This window comes from Microplitis demolitor, chromosome 7, assembly GCF_026212275.2.
Source record: "Microplitis demolitor isolate Queensland-Clemson2020A chromosome 7, iyMicDemo2.1a, whole genome shotgun sequence".
NCBI lineage: Eukaryota > Metazoa > Arthropoda > Insecta > Hymenoptera > Braconidae > Microplitis > Microplitis demolitor.
The window spans coordinates 530,148-549,737 of NC_068551.1; the positions used below are offsets into that span (position 1 = coordinate 530,148).

Sequence of the window (19,590 nt, forward strand, 5' to 3'; positions counted from 1 at the left end):
TGAATTCCCCGCTTTTGGCGCCATTGGTTTAATTTGTGCAAAAATTTTTTTAAAATAAATTATTCAAATTTTTTAATAATTAAATTAATTTTTAATAGAAGAGTTTGCTAATGACGCAAAAAAAAATACAGCATAACTATGACTGGACATTTTGCATAAATTATTATCAGTGTAAATATATGACCTTGTCATACAATAAAGGCAATTGGGAGGGTAAAGATAATGACAGGACAATCAAATGAATGCAAATTACTGGGGCCGATTATGCTAAGCATTGATAATTGATTAATTTTTTTTATTCATGATATGTAATAAAAGTTTCAAATTGTTTAAAATTAAAAGGTCATTATGATTTTAATTAATTATTTGTATGAATTTGGGTTTTAATTAATAACTTTATATAATTAAAAAGTTAAAATAGTTGAGTAGAATTAAAAAATTCAAATATTGACGCGTGCGCGCTAAAATTTCTGCGGTTTTTAAATTTTGCGGCAGAGCGCGCCAGCTACGACCGCCATCTTGTAAAATTTGAAAATTTATCGCTAACGGTTTTTACAGTTTTTTTGTCGCTCACGCATAGAAATTCGTAAACAATTTTAAATTAATTATTTAGTAATTTTAATAGTGTCGCTGAGTATTGTGATATTTTGTTTTTAGAGCATTTAAGTGAAAAATTTATGTAAGTACTTTTTTTTTTTTAACTGCCATATTAATAATTATTTTAATTTATTTATAAAAAAGGACGCCAGGTTTACCCGCCAATAACATAACCCCTGCCTAACAAATTCAATTTAATTAATTAATTATCTCAATTGATGTTTTATTTTTAATTATTGATTCTTTATTTTTTTTATCAACTGAATTTTTATTTAAAAAAAAAAATAATAATTTGATCTATCAAAATATTAAATAATTAAAAAAAAAGTTATCCAAACATTTAAAATATTAATTATTTATTTAAAAATATGATTTATTTAAAAAAAATGTATATTTTATAGGAAAAAATAAAAAAAATGTCCAAGAGAAATCGAGAAGATCTGGGTGATGACTCCGAGAACGACGATGATGATCAAGATTCTGATGAAGAAAGAGGAATTCGCATAGACGATGACATTTACATTCCGCCACCTCCTCATCGTTTCAGCCAGAACAGTGGCAATGAGCCGCGGATTATCATCACCAAAATCAAGAACATTAACTTCAAGAGTTACGCAGGTGAAGTAATACTAGGTCCGTTTGATACAAATTTTTCATCAATCGTAGGGCCAAATGGCAGCGGAAAGAGCAACGTCATTGATGCGATGCTTTTTGTCTTTGGGTACCGAGCGACTAAGATCCGGTCCAAGAGCGTCGGTGTTCTGGTCCATAACTCGCCTGAACATCCACATATTGAGAACTGCATGGTATCTATTTATTTTTCCAAGATCATAGACCGGCCCGATGGCTACGAGATTGTACCCAACACCGAATTCGTTATTTCAAGAAGAGGTTTTGTAGATAATTCGTCATATTACGAGTTGGATGGACGTAAAGTGCAATTTAAAGTGATTGAACGTGTACTGCGGAACGAGGGAATAGATTTGGACCACAGCAGGTTCTTAATTCTGCAAGGAGAAGTTGAGCAGATAGCATTGATGAAGCCAAAGGCTGCTAACGAGAACGACACGGGGATGCTGGAGTTTCTGGATAGCATTATCGGGACAGATAGATTTAAAATTCCTCTGGAGAAGCTGGCAGACAAGCTAGAAGATTTATCGGAACGATTCACTGAGCGTGAGCGGCGCATGCGATTAGTTGAAGAGGAAAGAAATTCTCTGCGTACTCCAATGCAGGAAGCTGTTAATTATCTGGAGCGGGAAAACGTTATTATCAAGTTAAAGAATAAATTTTATCAATGTAAGAGCTATGAAATTAAAATTGCGATGCGAGAGAGCGAAGAAAGCAACCGCGAGATTGAAGCTGAGTACGATCAATTGAAGGGAGACATGGGGGAAGTTAAAGGAAAATTGAATGAGTTGACTCAGGAGTTTAAGGAAAAGAGTAAAAAGTGGCTGAATGTGGAGCAGAAAAAAGAATCTGCAGATGCGCGGTATCAGGAGCTGAGCAAACGCGACGAGACTTTGCATGTGCAACTGGTGGAGCAGAATAAGCGGAGGAAGGACAACAAAGTCGCAATCGAGAAAGAACAAGCCAAGTTGGAAGAACTGGAACGCGTGCCTGAGAAGAATGCGAAAGACATTGAAGAGTGCGAGGAATTGATTAAGAAACAAGAGGTCATTCGTGAACGCGAGGATCGCGAGTACAAGGAGATGATGGAGAAGATCCACAAGAAGACCGAGCCGCTGATTAAAGAGCGCGAGGGATTCGAGAGCCAGTTGATTGGTTTCACTGCTGATCTCAACAAAGCGCGCGCCGCTTTTGGTCTTGCAGAGACTGAGTTGGAGATTTATTTGTCGACGGAGAAAAAGGAGCGTGAAACACTCGATAAGATAACGGAGGAATTGCGTACAGTCTCGGAGAAAATCCAGCAGCTAAAACAACAGCTCCAAGCTTTTGAAAAGAAGATCCCGGCGACGGAGAAATCTCTCAAGCAAGCGCAAGATGAACTGGAGGCTGTGAAAGCCCGAGAGGTTGAGTTTAACGGCAAGTTAAGAGAGCTAAGGGCACTGCACAACGAACAGAGCTCGGCTATGAGCAGCAACAAGTCGCGTACTAAACTGATGGGAGCGTTGATGGAGGAAAAGAATTCTGGGAGAATACCTGGGATACTTGGCCGACTTGGTGACCTGGGTGCCATTGACGCAAAGTATGATGTCGCGATATCCACAGCATGCGGTCCACTCGATAACATCATCGTGGACACGGTCGCTACCGCAGAAACTTGCATTCAGTTTTTGCGCGACAATAATATTGGACGGGCGACTTTCATTCCATTGGAGAAGCAGCAGCGCTGGGTGCCACACTGCAATCAGAAGATAAATACACCTGAAAATGTGTCCCGGCTATTTGATTTGATCCGCGTTACTGATGATCGAGTGCGTCCGGCATTTTACTACGCATTGAGAGACACTCTGGTGGCAGACGATCTGGACCAGGCAACTAGAATCGCTTATGGACAGAAACGGTACCGCGTGGTGACATTAAAAGGCGAATTAATAGAACTCACTGGTACTATGAGTGGTGGAGGCAGTCGCCCGTTGTCTGGGCGCATGGGCCAACGCGTGCGCACTTCCGAGGTCACGGCCGCGGATCTTGAACGAGTTACCAAGAAACTGGATGATGTCTATAATGAGTGCAATAGACTGAGAGCACAACAGGCTCCGCTGGAGGATCAGATCAGAACGCTGTCTGCCGGTCTTCAGGAAATGATCAGCAATAGAGACACATTTGGCAATCAAGTAAAGGCGCTGGAGGGAAGAGAGCCGCTGCTGAAGAAACAGCTCAAGTTGCAGGAGAAGAAAGTCCAGGAGTCAATCGTTGATCCTAAACGAGTTGATGAGCTAACTCAGGTACGCGATGATCGCCGCGACGAGTTTGATAATTTACAAGAACGCTCGCAGAAAATTCAGGATAAAATAGATAAAATAAACGATAAAATAAATGATATTGGTAGCGATAAGATAAAGGCCAAACAGAAGAGTATAAATGAGATTGTGAAGGGAATCGACAAGGCAAAGAGTGAAATCACTCGGCTGAAAGTTGCTACCAAGGCGGCTGAAAACAACGCCGTGAAAACGCGTCGCAAAATTGAAACTCTTGAAGCCGAGATAAAAGAATGCATTAAAAATATAACTGATGGGCAGCAGGAGAGAGTTGACTTGGAGCAAGAGGCCAAGCAATTGAAGGAAGAGCAGACTGCTTGCGAGGAAGCCCTCGCTGAACGTGATCAAGTCCTAGGCGAGCTTACCAACGAGATAAAGCAGCTACAAGCTAAAGAGACTAAGATGAAGTCTGCTAAAATAGATCTTGATCAAAAGCTCGCTACCAGCAGAAAACAGTTGGCTGAGTTTACGGCAAAGGTTAAGGATTGCGAGTCAAAGTTACATGGGCTCAAGTTGAACAAGATTCCGGAGCAGGAGCAAGAGGATTTGGTCGAGCTGACTGATGATGAGCTCGCCAGCTTAGATGCCAAGACAGTAGCTGCCAATTTAGCTGCTGCCAAAGAGCGATTGCCTGCCGAGATGCCCAACATGCAGGTGATCCAGGATTTCTTCAAAATAGACCAAAACTTTCTCAAACGTTCAAAAGAAGTCGAAGAGATTGCAGAGCTGAAAAATTCAATGCGCGAGCATTACAACAGAATAAAGCGGACGAGGCTCGAAGAATTCGGAGCTGGTTTCGATGAACTGAATACCAAACTCAAGGAAATGTATCAGATGATAACTCTTGGAGGTGCTGCTGAGCTGGAGTACGCGGATTCACTGGATCCCTACAACGACGGTATTGTTTTTAGCGTACGTCCGCCGAAGAAGTCTTGGAAGAACATCAGCAACTTGAGTGGAGGCGAAAAGACTCTCAGCTCCTTGGCGTTGGTGTTTGCGCTGCATCATTACAAGCCTAGTCCTCTCTACTTCATGGACGAGATTGATGCGGCGCTGGATTTTAAGAACGTCTCTATAATTGCGAACTACATAAAAGACAGAACGAAAAATGCTCAATTTATTGTCATCAGTTTAAGGTCGGAGATGTTTGAGCTCTCAAACACACTCGTGGGCATCTACAAGACCTTCAATTCCACCAAAACAGTGACAGTTACCAGGAAACAGTTATATTTAGCTCACCCAGACATCGAGAAAATGGAACGAGAACGCAACGAACGGCATCAGGGAAGTCAGAACAGAAATCTAGCAGCTTCTCAGCCGGTTAATCATGTCAATGCTCATGTTAACATGCCGCTCACTTGTCCTGCGAGGTTGCCCACCAATGAGGATAATCAGAAGCGCCGAGCCAGTGAACCAGGTGCTCCGCCCGAACAAGGCCCAGGTGCTGAAGCCACCGGTGAAATTCTTGCGGGTCAGGTCAATGGAAATTCAAGTGACATCTCCGAGAATTTAGAACTAGATTACGAGTTGGGACTTAAAGTAAGACCTGAAGAGGTCGATGACAGCTTGGGGTTGGAGGAAAGTCTAACTTCTAACAATTCGTCTCGAGGGTCGTCGCCACCATCTAAAAAATATTGTTTAGATAAAAGTGCATGATTGTCCGTCTTATAATTAATTTAATATTTTTACAAATTATATTTATAATTGTATAGCGGCATATTTTAATGAATATGTATAAATAAATTTTAATAAAAAAAAATTATAAATATATATATATATAAATAAGAATGAATATAAATATGTATACATATAACACTAATGAAGTTCTATTGATGATGTTAAACTTTGATCTCTTAATTATAAATGGCATGTCTTAATGATAATTAATAAAAATGAATTTTTTTTTATGAATTTTTTTTTTTTTAATACCCGAATTAAAGTTAATTATTATATCGACGTTCTAATTAGCAAATTGTCTAAGTCCATTTCAGATTATCTAAAAATTGCACAGAATCTACTAAAAAATTTTAAGTTAGAAAAATTGCTAATTAGAACTTCGATATTATTTTTTAATTATAATTTTTTAAAATATTTATTAATTTCAATTTAAATTCCAGATTCTGAATATTTTTAATTTATTAATAATTTACTTTTTTTTTTTACTCCAATTTTAATAAGCAATAAATTTTTTTATTTTAAGTTTTAAAATTATAAATAATAATTTTTTAATAATTAAATTGTTTATTATTATTGAAAAGGATAAACGTTACAAAGTACAATATTAAACTTGCAATTCAGTTCATTAATTAATTGATTAATTAAAAAAAAATTTTTTTATTATTATTATAATTATTTAAGGAAAACCATCATCGTCTTCTTCAGCCATCTCCTTGGCAAGCTCCAAGTCCTGTTGCTCTCTTTCCCTGCGTTCTTCAGCAGACTCGAGATCTTTTCCATAAGACTTGGGCGGATATCTCATGGCCTTAACACTCTGGTTGTGCAGATCGAGGCAGAACGTGATGCGCTGATGGAAAGCCAGCAGTGGCTCTCTGGTGCAGTAGATGTCGGTGGTCTCTTTGCTCCTCATGTACCCATTTTCTGGGTCCAGTGTGGCCTCAATAACGCCATCGCGTATCGCCTTAGCGACGATAAACTCCGCGTCTACTCCAGAGTCGAGTCCCAGTTTGCGCGCGATGTCTCCAGGAGAAATTCGGGAGTAAGAAGACCCAATCGAGCGGATCGCGGTCTTGATGACGTTGTGACGCAGACGGAGGATCAAAGTGAATGTATGATCGAGACGGAACTGGGGTCCGAAGTTCTCCAGGACTTCGCCGAATCGATGGAGGTTTCCTAGACGAACTGCCTGAGTGAGCTGGAAATAAGGAGCCAGTGCGCGTCTCAACGGCGCAGTTCTGAAGATCTGTCTCTCAGGAATATCTCCAAGTAGTAACTCGACGGTCACCGCAAGCTTCTGGACGGTCTGACGGAATCCGATGGCAGTTGACTGGGGCGCTTTGCGCATCGCTTGCACCAGATACTTGTGAGCTGCCGAGTATTCGAGTCTAGCTGCTTTTATGCGCCCCAAGTAGTAGAGAAATCTTGCCCACTCGTTGTTGCTGGCAGTCTCTGGGAACGTCGACTTGAGCACCAGCTTGTCTGCTTGATCGTATAAATTGTAATGCAAGTAATTACGTAGCAGACAATTTATCAAAACCGCTTGTCCTTCAAAGTCATTGCGCAGAGTCGCTGTCCTTAGACGCAGATGAAGGAACCCGCGAATTTTGTCCAGCTGGTTGACTAGTTCGTAGGCACGGGAGTGATAGAAGTAACACTTGGCGGCTATGAGGTCAATTGTCCTGCGATTCTGTGCAATTATTTTCTGCACGAGGGCCTCAGAGCACTGGACGGCTTCCTGGTTCTTTTTGGTATCAATAAGACGTACGAGAACCAGGAGATGAATGTACGCGTCAATCTCTGGAAGTAGTGGAGATGCCGAGCTCTTGAACCGCTGGATTGCAGCCTGAGTTCCTTCAGTGTCCATGGGCTCCTCGACCCAGGCGAGCAAAGCCTCTCGTTCGGCTGCTGACCGGGTATAGAAACCTCCGATGACGCCACGCAGGACCACGGGGTTCAGTTTCCTTCGGGTATTGGGCAGAGCGCGAAGTGCCCGGAGAATGAATCGCGGCTCTTTGTTCTGCACTGCCTTCTCTATTTGACGTGTGTGCTCACGCAGATCTTGGATCGTCTGGACATTCACGTCCTTCTTGTCGCCAGCTTCCTCGCCAGCAATCTCTGCTGCCACCTCAATCTCCATCGCTTCCTGGACTTTTACACCCATTTCAGTGTTTTTAATATTATCTGTAAAAATATTTTTGTTTATTTAGAGGTTAAGAAAATTTCGATGTAAAATATTTTTTATTTTAAATTTCGCGTATGTCAGATTTAATTTAAAATTTTAATTGTTTTTATTTACCTGATTATGGGAGTTTGATAATTAATTTTTTGGTTATCTAAACTCCAGCAGAAGATGTCAATTCACTGTGCTACGGTTTAGGTATTTTTTATGTACTTCGATCGTATTTCCATTAGACAATTCGCCTTAAGCTGCATTTTCATTCAAAAATTATGCGCGCGCAATTTTTAAACCGGGAAAATTTTAATGAATGACAAAAATCATATTTATTTTTAACAAAAATATTTATTTTTATATTTAACAGGAAGGTATAAAATTTATTTAAAAAATATAAAACAGTAAAAAAAAACAATTAAAGCTTAGATCTGTGAACCTGCTGAACAATTCCCGACTGAATAAACTCATTAATGTCATTGTCATTGAATCCGTACTCGCGTAAAATTTCTCGTGAGTGTTCACCAGCGATAGGATGTGGAAGACCAGCAGAAGATTGTCCGGGAGTGCGAGATAACCTCGGCGAAGGTTTAGGAACAATCGTCTTGTTTTCTCTAACGAAACTCTGTCTCTGCTGGTTGTGCGGATGTTTATGGACCTCTTGGACCGAAAGAACTGGAGTAACGCACGCGTCAGTGCCGTCAAATATTTCAGTCCACTCCTTCTGCGTCTTGGATTTGAATATTTTCGTTAATTTTTTCCTATTTTCTTGGAATTTATCAAACTGTGGAAGGTCTTCGTCACTGAGACCCAACTTCTGCAGCAGGATTGCGTAGAAATGAGGCTCTAGAGCTCCCACTGCCAGATATTTACCGTCCGAAGTCTCGTAGGTGTCGTAAAAATGTGTCCCAGTATCTAGACTGCATTAAAAAAATTAATAAATCAATCAAGACGAATTAAGTCGTGACCTTACATATTTTTTCCACGAGGTCTTCCCCATAGCCCAGGAATATTCTTTGATCTGAACAACCAACTGCCAACGTAAGCTGATCCTTCGACCATCGATGCATCAATTACTTGTCCCAGTTTACTTTCCGTTCTTTCATAGAGAGCTAAAATAATTCCCAGAGCACAAATCAATCCACCACCAGCAAAATCAGCAGCGAAATTTACTGGCGGTAATGGTTTGTCATCAGATCTACCAAAGAATGACAGCAACCCTACCAAAAGTCATCAAAATAAATTAAATGTCTTTTTATAATTAAAATATAAATAAAATTACCTGACAGAGCTAGAAAATTGATGTCATGACCAGCCATTTTAGCATAAGGACCTTCTTGCCCAAAACCCGTCAGTCTTGCGTATATTAATTTTTTATTTGTCTTCATCAAATCATCAGGGCCTAGATTTAATTTTTCCATCACGCCTAGAAAATTAAATTTAATTAATAATTAATTGGATAATTATTATTTATTGATTGATACCTTTTCTAAATGGATCAATTATGACATCACTTTGGTCACAGAGTTTTTTAAATATTCCTTGAGATTTTTTTTCTTTTAAATTTAGAGCTATTGACTTTTTGCCGTTTGCCAGAACGTCCAATTGAGATGTCCCAGGCTAAAAAAATTAATTTATTTAATTATTATGATTGTCATTATTATAATTATTATTAATAAATTTACTTTGTCTACACGAATGACAGAAGCACCAAAGTCAGTAAGGATCATTCCACAAAAAGGAGCAGGAGCAAGTCCTGCAAGTTCTATGACTTTTATTTTTTTTAACGGCATACTTTTTATCCCATGGACATGTACACTGTATTATTTTCAGTTTTAACTTTTTATTCTGTCAGAAATTATGTGTCCAATGAATATTTAAGAGTAAATATTTTTACATGTTCAAAGGTCAAGAATTTTTGAATTGAGTTATTTTAGTTGTTAATTTAACTGCTAGACGGAAGCAGCTTAAGCCTAGACGGAGAAAATATAAATGTTTAAGGTTAAAACTGGCCGTTACAGTTCGGGTGATTCCGTAGTTGGATTTGAAACTTCGGATCTCATTTATCTAGACATACATTTAGAGTACGGATATTAAAAATTATTGTTACCGAATTGAATACTCTTTTGTTGAGCTAAAAAATTTAATTTCGTAAAGACTCTGTCAGTAATAAATATTAATTTGAAATTAAAGTTGGAAACAAATATGGCCGGGGAGAAATTCAAATTCTGAAACTGGATGTCAGCTCGCAGTTGATGGAAGTCATCAACGGTGATTGCAAGTAAGCAACAAAAGGACTCAATTATCCAGCCAGCATCGGTAAGTTTTTTTAATAATTAATTAAAAAATAGTGTTTAATTATAAACAAGTGATAGGAATTTAAAAATCAATAATGAAAGACGAAAATTATTCGATAAGTGATCAAACTGTCTTTATTTACATCAAACCACAATATCTTGAACAAATTATTCACATCATTTTATAATTTTATTTATTTATTTTTTTATAATAATAATTATGAATAATTAATTACTTTAATAACTTTGAAATAATAAATCCACACACTCGATAACTGATAATTGACAACTTTAAAAAAAAAATAAACAAAGTTCATACACTCCCATACAACCAATTTTTTTTTCTTTAATTATTAATTATCGTGCTTTATTATTAAAATTAAGGGACGAGATCGGATATTAATTACGTGCATTAATTAATTGTCATCGATATTTTTGTATCAAACCGTTTTTTAATGACAAGGCACGTGACACGACATTTAATTGCATTAATCCCTTGTGTTTTATTTTTGTAAATTACTTTTTCCAAAAAATTTTCCCAATCATTTTCATGTAGTTTCAGTTATTATGACAAAGCGGTCCTAGTATTTTAAATTAAACCTACTAATTTATTAATTATGTTGTGATGTTTAGTTATTTATGTATATTTAATATGTATGATTATATTCCCTGGTTAAAAACTCCAATCGAATCCGATTGGAAAATTCTAATTGGAAATTTTCGTATCAGGGTTGATATTAAAATTTTTTTTGAGCAGTTGAAGTACAATTGCTAAGTATCTTGCCATATATTTTTTAAATTCCTTTTAATCATAATTTTATTTTACTAGTGATCGGTAATTTTTATAAAATTTCTTACAATTATTAATTACGAATTTTTAATGATAAATGTTCATTCAGATTTTTTTTATTCTGATAAAAAAAAATTTTTGATTTTTACGACGTAATAATTTAATTTTGTATTTTAGTTTTGGATTTACATAGATCTTTATAGATTTAAATCATAGATCTAATTATCAATCCCCGGAAACACCAGCTAGCTTCTGATAATTTTTTTCTGATTAAAAACAAAAATCTCGAGAACTTTTAGCATCGAAACTGCATAATTAATAACTGATAATAATTATTAATTGATTTAATTAGTAATTATAATTAAAATTATTGGAAAAATTTTCTGAAATATCGTGTTGCCTGTACAGATCGCACTAGTTTTTACATTATCAATAATAATTAATTAATAATAATAATAATAATAATAATAATAATAATAATAATAATAATAATTAGTTATATAATAGATAATCAGCTCGGTAAACAAATGTTCATTAAATACATTACTCTATATACAATGTTTTTTTTTTCTTTTAAATTATTCAATTGTTTATTATTATAATTTTAATTCTTACTCGGAAATGGCACATAGCACCGACTTGCACATTCTGCACACATGTGAGTGTGTACTGAACAGTCTCTGTGCTCCTGCACAAAATAAATTTTGTTATAAATAATTATTTGATAGTAAGCTTTAAAATAGCTTGAGGTAATATCAAAAATCTGATGCTTACTTGGTCCTATTTAAATAAAAACAATAACAATTATCAATATATGTTTATAAATTCGGTAAGAAGAATTTCCAATCTTTGGTTCATTCTCTCAATTGCAATCCTAGTTTCTTTATTTATTTAATTTATTTAATTATAAAGCTCTGGGCAAAATTAACTATTTTTAAATTTTTCCTAAACGCGTGTTCAATTTTCACGATGCCACATTTCTTAATTACCTATAATTTATTTTATTTAATTAATTAATTATATATAAAGCTCTTAGATACAACAATAACAAAAAAAAAATCCTTTCTTCTTACCGGGACCTTGGCTAATTTAATTGAAAATGAGAAAAAAAAGGAATAATAGTAAATTAGTCAATCAATTAATTGGTTGTGTTGATTAATTGATCGATTATAATTTAGTGGAGCCAGAAATAATTTCTTGATATAGTTCTGGAGTTACTTCGACGTACTCTTTGTTACCGGATCTAAAGTAAACTTTGTCCTGGATTTTATTCGGATCGAATCCCTCTTTCTGTAGGTTTATTTTCTTGAGCTTGAAGGTGCCTGTCATCTCGAGCTCATTCACTATTCGGAGGAAAATGGGCCGTGCGTAGGAGGGAAGGGCACGGTCGAGGCCCTCAGCCAGTGCTTTGAAGTCCAGCAGACACTCGGGGTCGACTATGGCTGCCATACCCGCACGACCTTCCATACCCGGCACCTTTTAAATTATTTAAATAATTATTATTGTCATTGTACTTTGCTGGTAGTTAGTTAGCTAAGTAAACAAGTAGTTTAAAGTATTTCTTACCTGAACACCGTAGACAGTAGTGTCTCTGTAACCAGCGACGTTACTGACGACCCCTTCGACCTCAGCAGTAGCGACGTTTTCGCCCTTCCACCTGTAGGTATCTCCTGTTCTATCTTTGAAGTAAAAGTATCCTAGTTCATCTTGAACTAATATGTCTCCTATAAATTTATAAAAAAAAAAAAAAATTAATTTTCTCAAAGGCTATTTCGGGGATACTCCATTTACCCCTCCCTCTTTCCTCTAATAATTGAGTAGAATAAAAATAAAATTACCAGTAAGGAATGCTTTATCTCCTTTAGTAAATACATTCTCTATAACTTTTCTTCTTGATGCTTCTTCATCTAAGTAGCCATTAAACTCCCTCGAGGCATTGCCTTGTTTTATTATACCTATAAACATTCCGGGTTCATCTGACGCAAAAAAAATAAACGATTAAATTAATTGATTGGTATTTTATTATTTTCTTATCAGTAATAAGTGGTATTGTAATGAAAATAATTATTACTTATTTCCGCCCGTATACATAAACCATTAGGTCCTCTAACAGGTTCACATGTCTCGGGGTTAACGCGAATTATCGCGACAGGATGTAATGACTTTGGTAAAATTGATGGAACGAAACCAACAGCACCAACTTGATTGTCTACATTGACTGTAGTAAAACCATTAATTAATTAAATAATTTATAATTTATTAAATATTATCTATAGATTATTAATATGATCTTACCAATGTTAGCATTCCCTTCACTAGAGCCATAAACTTCAGTAACTTGTTGAATTTTGAATCGATCGACAAACTGCTGCCATATTTGCGATCTCATTCCATTGCCGACCATCAATCTCACTGAGTGTTTCGAGTCCTCAGGCCGCGCTGGCGCAGATACTAAATATCTACACATTTCTCCAATGTATTGTGCTAACTAATAAAAATTAAAAATTTCATAATTTTTTAAATTCGATCTATAAAAATTTAAATCGCGAATAAAAAAAAAAAAAAAAAAAAAAACAATGAATCGGTTGATTAATTTTAGAGCTCGAGATGTAATAAAAAATACTTACGGTACAGTTGTATTTAATACAATCAGTCCAATAATGGGAGACCGAAAATTTGGTTCTTAGTACACTGGGTATCCCTTTGACGAGAGCACAGCCAGTACCAACTAACCCCCCAGCCATATGATATAGAGGTATAGGATTATACATAATATCACCGTCCCTTAGTCCTAACATGTGATATGTTGCCATTGTTACGAGAAGATATCTAGAGAAAAATGAATTTTAATTTAAATAATTTCTACTGATTCATCGAGACACTGTGCGTTAGTGTCTATTCATTATTTAAAAGAAAAAAAAATAATAAAGACAATACATCAAACGGTAATCTCATATTCTCTCAGAGTTGTGAGGTCTCCCTGACAGGATTACGGTTCATTACATCAACTTTATTACGTTCATGCCACTCGTACTGTACTTTAAACAGTTACATAATAATAAAAGAGTACAGAGTTTACTAGAGGGTGTTATTGCAAGTGATATTCATTTTATAATTTTGTATAATTATCTTATGGACAAATTAACTTTTTTTATTCTTATTGATTTGTAATTTTTTTTATTTTTAGTAAATGGAAATTTAAATACTAGAATTTAGTATTTTTTGAGCGGAAAAAAATTTAATGTTTTTTTTTTTTAAACGTTATAATGTATGTTTTTATAAATATAAAAAAAAAAATTTTTTAAATATTAAATGTTGAATTAAGGCACCGACCCATATTTTCTAGTCAATATCGAGTGAATAATTCAGCAGCAAAACTGGTCAGCTGAGTAACTTGACCATAAGAGTAATCGACTTTATTTAAAGCCATTCTTACTGTTATTAATAATAAAACTAGTTGAAGAAACTAAAGAATGTTTGATAAAATATAAAAAACGCAGTGCGTGTCTCGGTGAATCGATACAAGGTCACATAAAATATAAACAGAGTAATTTATTTATTTAATTGCAAAGGTGTACCTAGAATTTGGCATGAGTACCGCTTTTGGCAAACCAGTGGTCCCACTGGTGTAAATGTAAAGTAAATTATCTCGATAACCAGGTTCGTTTTCCACAACCGGCTCATCGGTGCTGGCTTCAGCCATCAATTTATCCAAGTTCTCAGTTCCTTCTTGGAAGTCATCGACTCCAGCCCCTTGTTTGTATTTTTTTATATTCTCAATCGAGTCTCTTATTTCGTCGGTTGCTATAAAAAAAATGATTCAATGCCTCGGTGATAATAATGATGATTTACTTTATGGGTTTGATAATTACCTGAGGATAATTCATCGCCGTAAATAACGGCTTTGACTTTGGCGACTGTTAGACAGTGGGTAAATAATTGCAACCGTAAGTTAGTATTTATTAATGCTGTTATCACACCAATTTTACCCAATCCCAACCAGGTGGCCACAAACTCCGGTCTATTGGTCATCATCAATGCCACTGCGTCACCTTTGACGTATCCATGTTTTTGAAACACGTTTGCTATTCTATTACTGTACTCGTTTATCTGTTAAATAAATATTTTATTGTTTATGTAGAATTTTATTATTATTTTCATAAATAATAAATAAACATATGAAGGAAATTGAATTGGCACAAGTAGGTGAGTTAATAATTGAGTACGTGATTATTTGTTGTTTTTATAAAATAAAAAATATATGACAATGGAAGATAAAATCGTTGATAAATTTAAAGAACTCACGTCAGCGTTGGTCCAAGTACGTCCTTCGAATATAAAACAGGGTTTGTTTGGATATAATTTCACTCTTTCACGGAATATTTTCATAACAGTTGTATTATTTCTCACAAATCGTTTTGTTTCTCTATCGGCATTTAGGTAGCGGTAGAGAAACCTGAAAAATTTCGTTTTTATTTTAGATTTTTTATTAATTGCTAATTTTATTAATGTAAATAATGATAATTAAATTCTGGAACTTTGTTTTTAAAAAGTATAATGATTTTTCGAGATATGATTTATGAATCAAATATTTATTGCGACGTTAAAATATATTTTGCAATGAAAATAAAAATATTGATAATTGAACTAAATAAATAACTGCAGATATTTGAATTTTATCAATTTCGCGGTTATCAAAATTTTATTTGTCAATTTTTCTTTAACCCAATTATTATTTTTTAAATAATCTCTTGCAATTATCCACTGGCAATAAAATAAATATTTTAAATTTAAACTTTAAAACAAAAATTAAAAATAAAAATTTTTTTTTTCTGAAAACAAAACATTCCAAAAAAATTTTCCTTAAAGTTCGCGTGGTCAATAATTATCTCAGTATTTCCAATCGTCTAAAGTCCATCGCAATTAAACAAAACATTTTTAATTTTCCATTACGCCGACAATAAACATCAATATGTTTATATTTATATTTATTATTTATATAAAACATATAATAAGGTTTAAAGTTCGCATAATAATTCTTATCGAACATCCTCGCAATTGACCTTTCACTGCTCGTATAAATATTTTTTATCAGCAGAATTAGATTAATGAGATTAAATATAGGCGTATATATATATATATATATATATATATATATATATTACATATGTAGCCATCATTATCATACCCATACTCTGAATTTTAATTACCACGACCTAAGATAAATAATCACCTTGAAATATTTTTTATTATTATCATTACGTCCACAATTATTTATCAAATTTTTTCGACCTCAGGATTAAATTTTTTTTTTCACGACCTGATAAAAATTTTTGATATTTTGTCCCTACAATGGTAACAAACATATTTATATTTATTATTTATTACGTGTTAGAGTGCGCAAAACGAAAATTCTACTTGCACGCTACTATGATTCACTTATTGTTCATTTATATTTATCAGTAATTATTATTATTATTGTTATTATGCATCTACAGTGATAAAAACTAAATTATAAATTATGAAAAACAGAACCAGAAGACCGTAAATATTGAATATTAGTGATAATTAAATAAGTAAATAAGTAATAAAAACCAATCAAGGTCCAAAATTTAGTTTACTGTTTGCTAGTTAAATTTATTTTGCGTTAAAATTTTTTTTATCTGTCGGATTGAACGTAATTAAAGAATATTATAAAAGTTTTAATTAAAGTTACTTTTTAGAAACAAAAGGAGGGTTTATCATGTTAACTTTGGAGTTTAACAGTTGCCAACGTCTATCGATCGGTTAGAATTGTAGCTGATGGTTAAAACCTGCAAGGGTAGATATACCCTAAGTCTCTAACTGAGTTTCTATTTCTAACATTTTACTACTTTTGCTATCGGATTTATTCAAATTATATTATTTTATTCAATATTAATATATATTAATAATCATTCATATATATTGACAAGTTTTAATTATAAGCAATTTAATTTTTCCCTGTTTCTAATCGAATTTCGTTTAAAGTCACAAGGACGATATTTAACATTTATTATTGATGTTAAAAAATTTTCACCTTTCGTATGTTAATATTTTATTTATTTTTAAACTTTAACACCTTCACCTTTTCTTATTGATCTTTAAAAAATAGTTATTTTTTTTTTTTTTTTATAAAAATCATGACCGATACTCTTTAAAAAAATATTTTCATTAAAATTATAATCAGTTACTTTTTAAAAAAAAATGTTTTGCAAAATAAGTTATCAAAGTAGTAAAGAAAAAAAAATACTTACTTAATATCCCGAGGTAAAGTCCTTATAATAACATAAAGTCTCCGATGATATTTATAAAACAATGGTATTAATAAAGCAGTAACAGCAATTTGTGTAATCCTGGTGAAGGATCCAATCCGGGCAACAACTCCGGCTGCCATCAGGACGGCAATAGTAACCACGAGGCACGCAAATCTGATATCCATACTTAAATAATAATCAGGGCACCCCGTTCGTTTTTAATGATAGACAGCCGGGGTCGCCGGTTGATAGTCGCGGCGCTGCTAACAGAAAAGATAAATAATAATAATGACAATAATAAAATGTAAACGTCGTGTCCTCAGAGGGTTGGTTACAAGTTATCTCTCTTTATCTCCTACAAGAGTTTATTTTTGTCTCCGCCCCCGGGACTCCCACCCCGTTTATTATCGCTCTCTCTCTCGTTCTTTCTCAAAAACACCCTTAAATGTATAACGCGTCTCTTTCACTGTCGCGATCGCCAATAGATTTTCTCTTGGAGGCCTTATATTTCTTTTCCCTGAATATATTGTTGCGTACACTTAACGATCCGCGCACGCGCAATTACTCCACACACACAAATGCACACGGTAATTCCGTCTCATGTATTGTTATAAAATACAAGGATATGTCTACGTCATAACAGCGTCATAAAATAATACGGCACCCCATAAAATTGCCGGTATTTTCACCTGCTCCGAAATTCACTAAAAAAAAAAACATTTTTTTAAAAACATCTGCTCTGAAATTTTGATCAGAATTTTTTTTTTACTCCGAAAGATTGCTGGCGAATAATTTTTCACGACAGCAACGTAAACACAAGTCACTTTTTTAAAAATTTTATTGATTTTCAAATCGATTCTTTCTTTTATAAAAATTTCGTAAGCTGCGGATGACGCGTTTTTCAAAAATTACATTAAAATAAAAGTAAAAAAAAAAATTTATTGATCCTTTGAGTGTCGCAAAATTAATAACTATATTTATTGATTGTTATTATTATTATTTCGAATTGAATGATACCGCGGCTATCACTTGATTTGCATTTAATCCGTAAATTAATTAGTGTATGATTAATATTATAATTATTATAATTATTAGTTGACTTGCTGGCATTCGGGGATGAAATAGTATAATTTTATTAAAGTATCGATTCACTTACTGTTGCACGGGTGTAATATTTGTATATAAAATATAATATCGCAAGGCTGAAAACCGTCTGACGACTAACGGACCTGCGGCAACTTCCGATTCACTCAGATGGAAACCCGACGTCGTTTTGGATTTCCCCTTCTTTAACAAAACCCCCTTCTGCTTTCACCTCACCGATACAACTTACACCAACTAGTTATATCTCCAGCTTTGTCTTTTTATCCGTATATTTATTTTTTTAAGCTTTTTTCTGCACAACTCTAGTATACTTTCGCCTCTTTCGCCGCGGTCGCTTTAAATTTTTCTCAAGCGAGATCGTAAATTCATATTTATTACCGCCGACTTTAAAATTTCAAATTAATTACCAAAGAATCCGGTCTATAGAAATTAAATTAAATTACTAATTAATACTCTATAAATAAATTTAATCTGACATTAAATTACGTTGACATTAAACAGTTTTATTTTTAATAATTAATAATAAATAGAAATTCGTGATGTTAATAAATAAAAAAAAATAACACTCGATAACCCAAGATTATAAATAATTTTTTTTTGTCTGTAATTATTCATTTATATTTTCAAATAAATTAATTTTTTAATTAAAATAAAAGGAAATAAATTGAGGCCGTTGACTGATAAAATTATTATTATTATGATATTTGTTAAAAAGTAATGAAACTTATGATTATGACAGTGACTAGATAAATTCATAATTTATAAAGATGACTCTGAAATAAGTCAACTTCTACTTACTGCGTGGAAAAAATTTTGATCCATTTTTTTCATCAATTAATCATAATTATTGTTATTATTATTATTGGTTATTTATTTAAATAATGATGAAGATTAATTGCGTATTAAACTTTTAAATGTAATGTTGATTACTTCACGGAGATAGAATTATAGTAATAGTAATAATAATAATAATAAGACGTACTGAATCATAATGAACAATAAAACATCGCATGATCGCATATTAATGAATTTAGCTTGCAAGATTTATGCATTGTTTTTTTTTTCTTTTTTTTTATATATATGTTTCAAGCGAACGATGTACTGTTCAAAAGTCCAAGTAAATTGTTTGTAATAATACGAAAGATTAGATTAGAAGTATTTGCTTACCTTTATAATGTTATATAATTATTATTTTTAAATACTGTTTTTTATTTTTATGTGACTGTTTTACACAATTAAATGTGTGGGATTTTTAAAAATAACTCGGAAAAAATTTTACGAGAATCTGGTTATAAATAGATTAGCAATGAGATTCATACATTTAACTTGGCGCTATTTCGTGAGAACAAATTTGAATAGAAATTTTTTTTTTAGTTAAGTAATGCGAGAGGAAGACAACTTCCGTCATACGGAAGACACAATTACTTGTCACTTATTTCTTATGTTTATTTATCTATAAATATATGAAGACATTTTTTTTGAACGATCATTGACCGAGTTTTTCAAGCTCTAGTGTCTAAACTATTGAGTTTTCGGTAAAATGACATAAGACATTTTTTGTAGAGAATTTGATTTCCTATTAAATTGCTCATGACAATTTTTTGGAAATTTTTTATAGTTTAGCCATAATTTTAATTTTAAGTATAAGGCTCTATATTTTTTGTAAAAATTCAAGTGTGAGGTAAAAATATTCAATTTCCGGTAAAATGAGATAAAACTTTTTTTGTAGACAATT

At 33.6% G+C, this 19,590-nt stretch overlaps 4 protein-coding genes across 6 annotated transcripts; 1 reads left to right on the forward strand and 3 right to left on the reverse strand.

The window, feature by feature from the left end:
* The first annotated feature begins 550 nt into the window (after positions 1-550).
* LOC103575429 (structural maintenance of chromosomes protein 4) lies at positions 551-5,405 on the forward strand. The gene is made up of 2 exons (XM_008555213.2): positions 551-679; positions 999-5,405. The coding sequence occupies exon 2, from the start codon at positions 1,014-1,016 to the stop codon at positions 5,196-5,198; it is 4,185 nt and encodes a 1,394-aa protein (XP_008553435.1). The 5' UTR covers positions 551-679; positions 999-1,013; the 3' UTR covers positions 5,199-5,405.
* Positions 5,406-5,755: 350 nt separating this feature from the next.
* Positions 5,756-7,623, reverse strand: LOC103575430 (probable 26S proteasome non-ATPase regulatory subunit 3). Its single transcript, XM_008555214.2, has 2 exons — positions 7,516-7,623; positions 5,756-7,400 (listed from the first exon to the last, which is right to left on the reverse strand). Exon 2 carries the CDS (start codon positions 7,378-7,380, stop codon positions 5,896-5,898), a length of 1,485 nt encoding a protein of 494 aa, XP_008553436.1. The 5' UTR covers positions 7,381-7,400; positions 7,516-7,623; the 3' UTR covers positions 5,756-5,895.
* Positions 7,624-7,720: 97 nt separating this feature from the next.
* LOC103575431 (alpha-methylacyl-CoA racemase) lies at positions 7,721-9,371 on the reverse strand. The gene is made up of 5 exons (XM_008555215.2): positions 9,075-9,371; positions 8,874-9,009; positions 8,672-8,815; positions 8,363-8,609; positions 7,721-8,309 (listed from the first exon to the last, which is right to left on the reverse strand). Exons 1-5 carry the CDS (start codon positions 9,180-9,182, stop codon positions 7,808-7,810), a joined length of 1,137 nt encoding a protein of 378 aa, XP_008553437.1. The 5' UTR covers positions 9,183-9,371; the 3' UTR covers positions 7,721-7,807.
* A 460-nt stretch (positions 9,372-9,831) lies between these two features.
* Positions 9,832-17,985, reverse strand: LOC103575432 (long-chain fatty acid transport protein 4). 3 transcript variants are annotated; one of them, XM_008555217.2, is made up of 11 exons: positions 17,908-17,985; positions 16,752-17,011; positions 14,782-14,932; positions 14,349-14,586; positions 14,055-14,280; positions 13,104-13,305; positions 12,772-12,964; positions 12,548-12,694; positions 12,315-12,452; positions 12,043-12,200; positions 9,832-11,952 (listed from the first exon to the last, which is right to left on the reverse strand). In XM_008555217.2, the coding sequence occupies exons 2-11, from the start codon at positions 16,934-16,936 to the stop codon at positions 11,644-11,646; spliced, it is 1,947 nt and encodes a 648-aa protein (XP_008553439.1). In that variant the 5' UTR covers positions 16,937-17,011; positions 17,908-17,985; the 3' UTR covers positions 9,832-11,643. The 3 variants fall into 3 exon arrangements, with proteins under 3 accessions (XP_008553439.1, XP_053596358.1, XP_008553438.1); XM_053740383.1 differs by having other exon boundaries at positions 16,752-17,014; XM_008555216.2 differs by having other exon boundaries at positions 16,752-17,455; positions 17,908-17,978.
* Between the last annotated feature and the right edge of the window lie 1,605 nt (positions 17,986-19,590).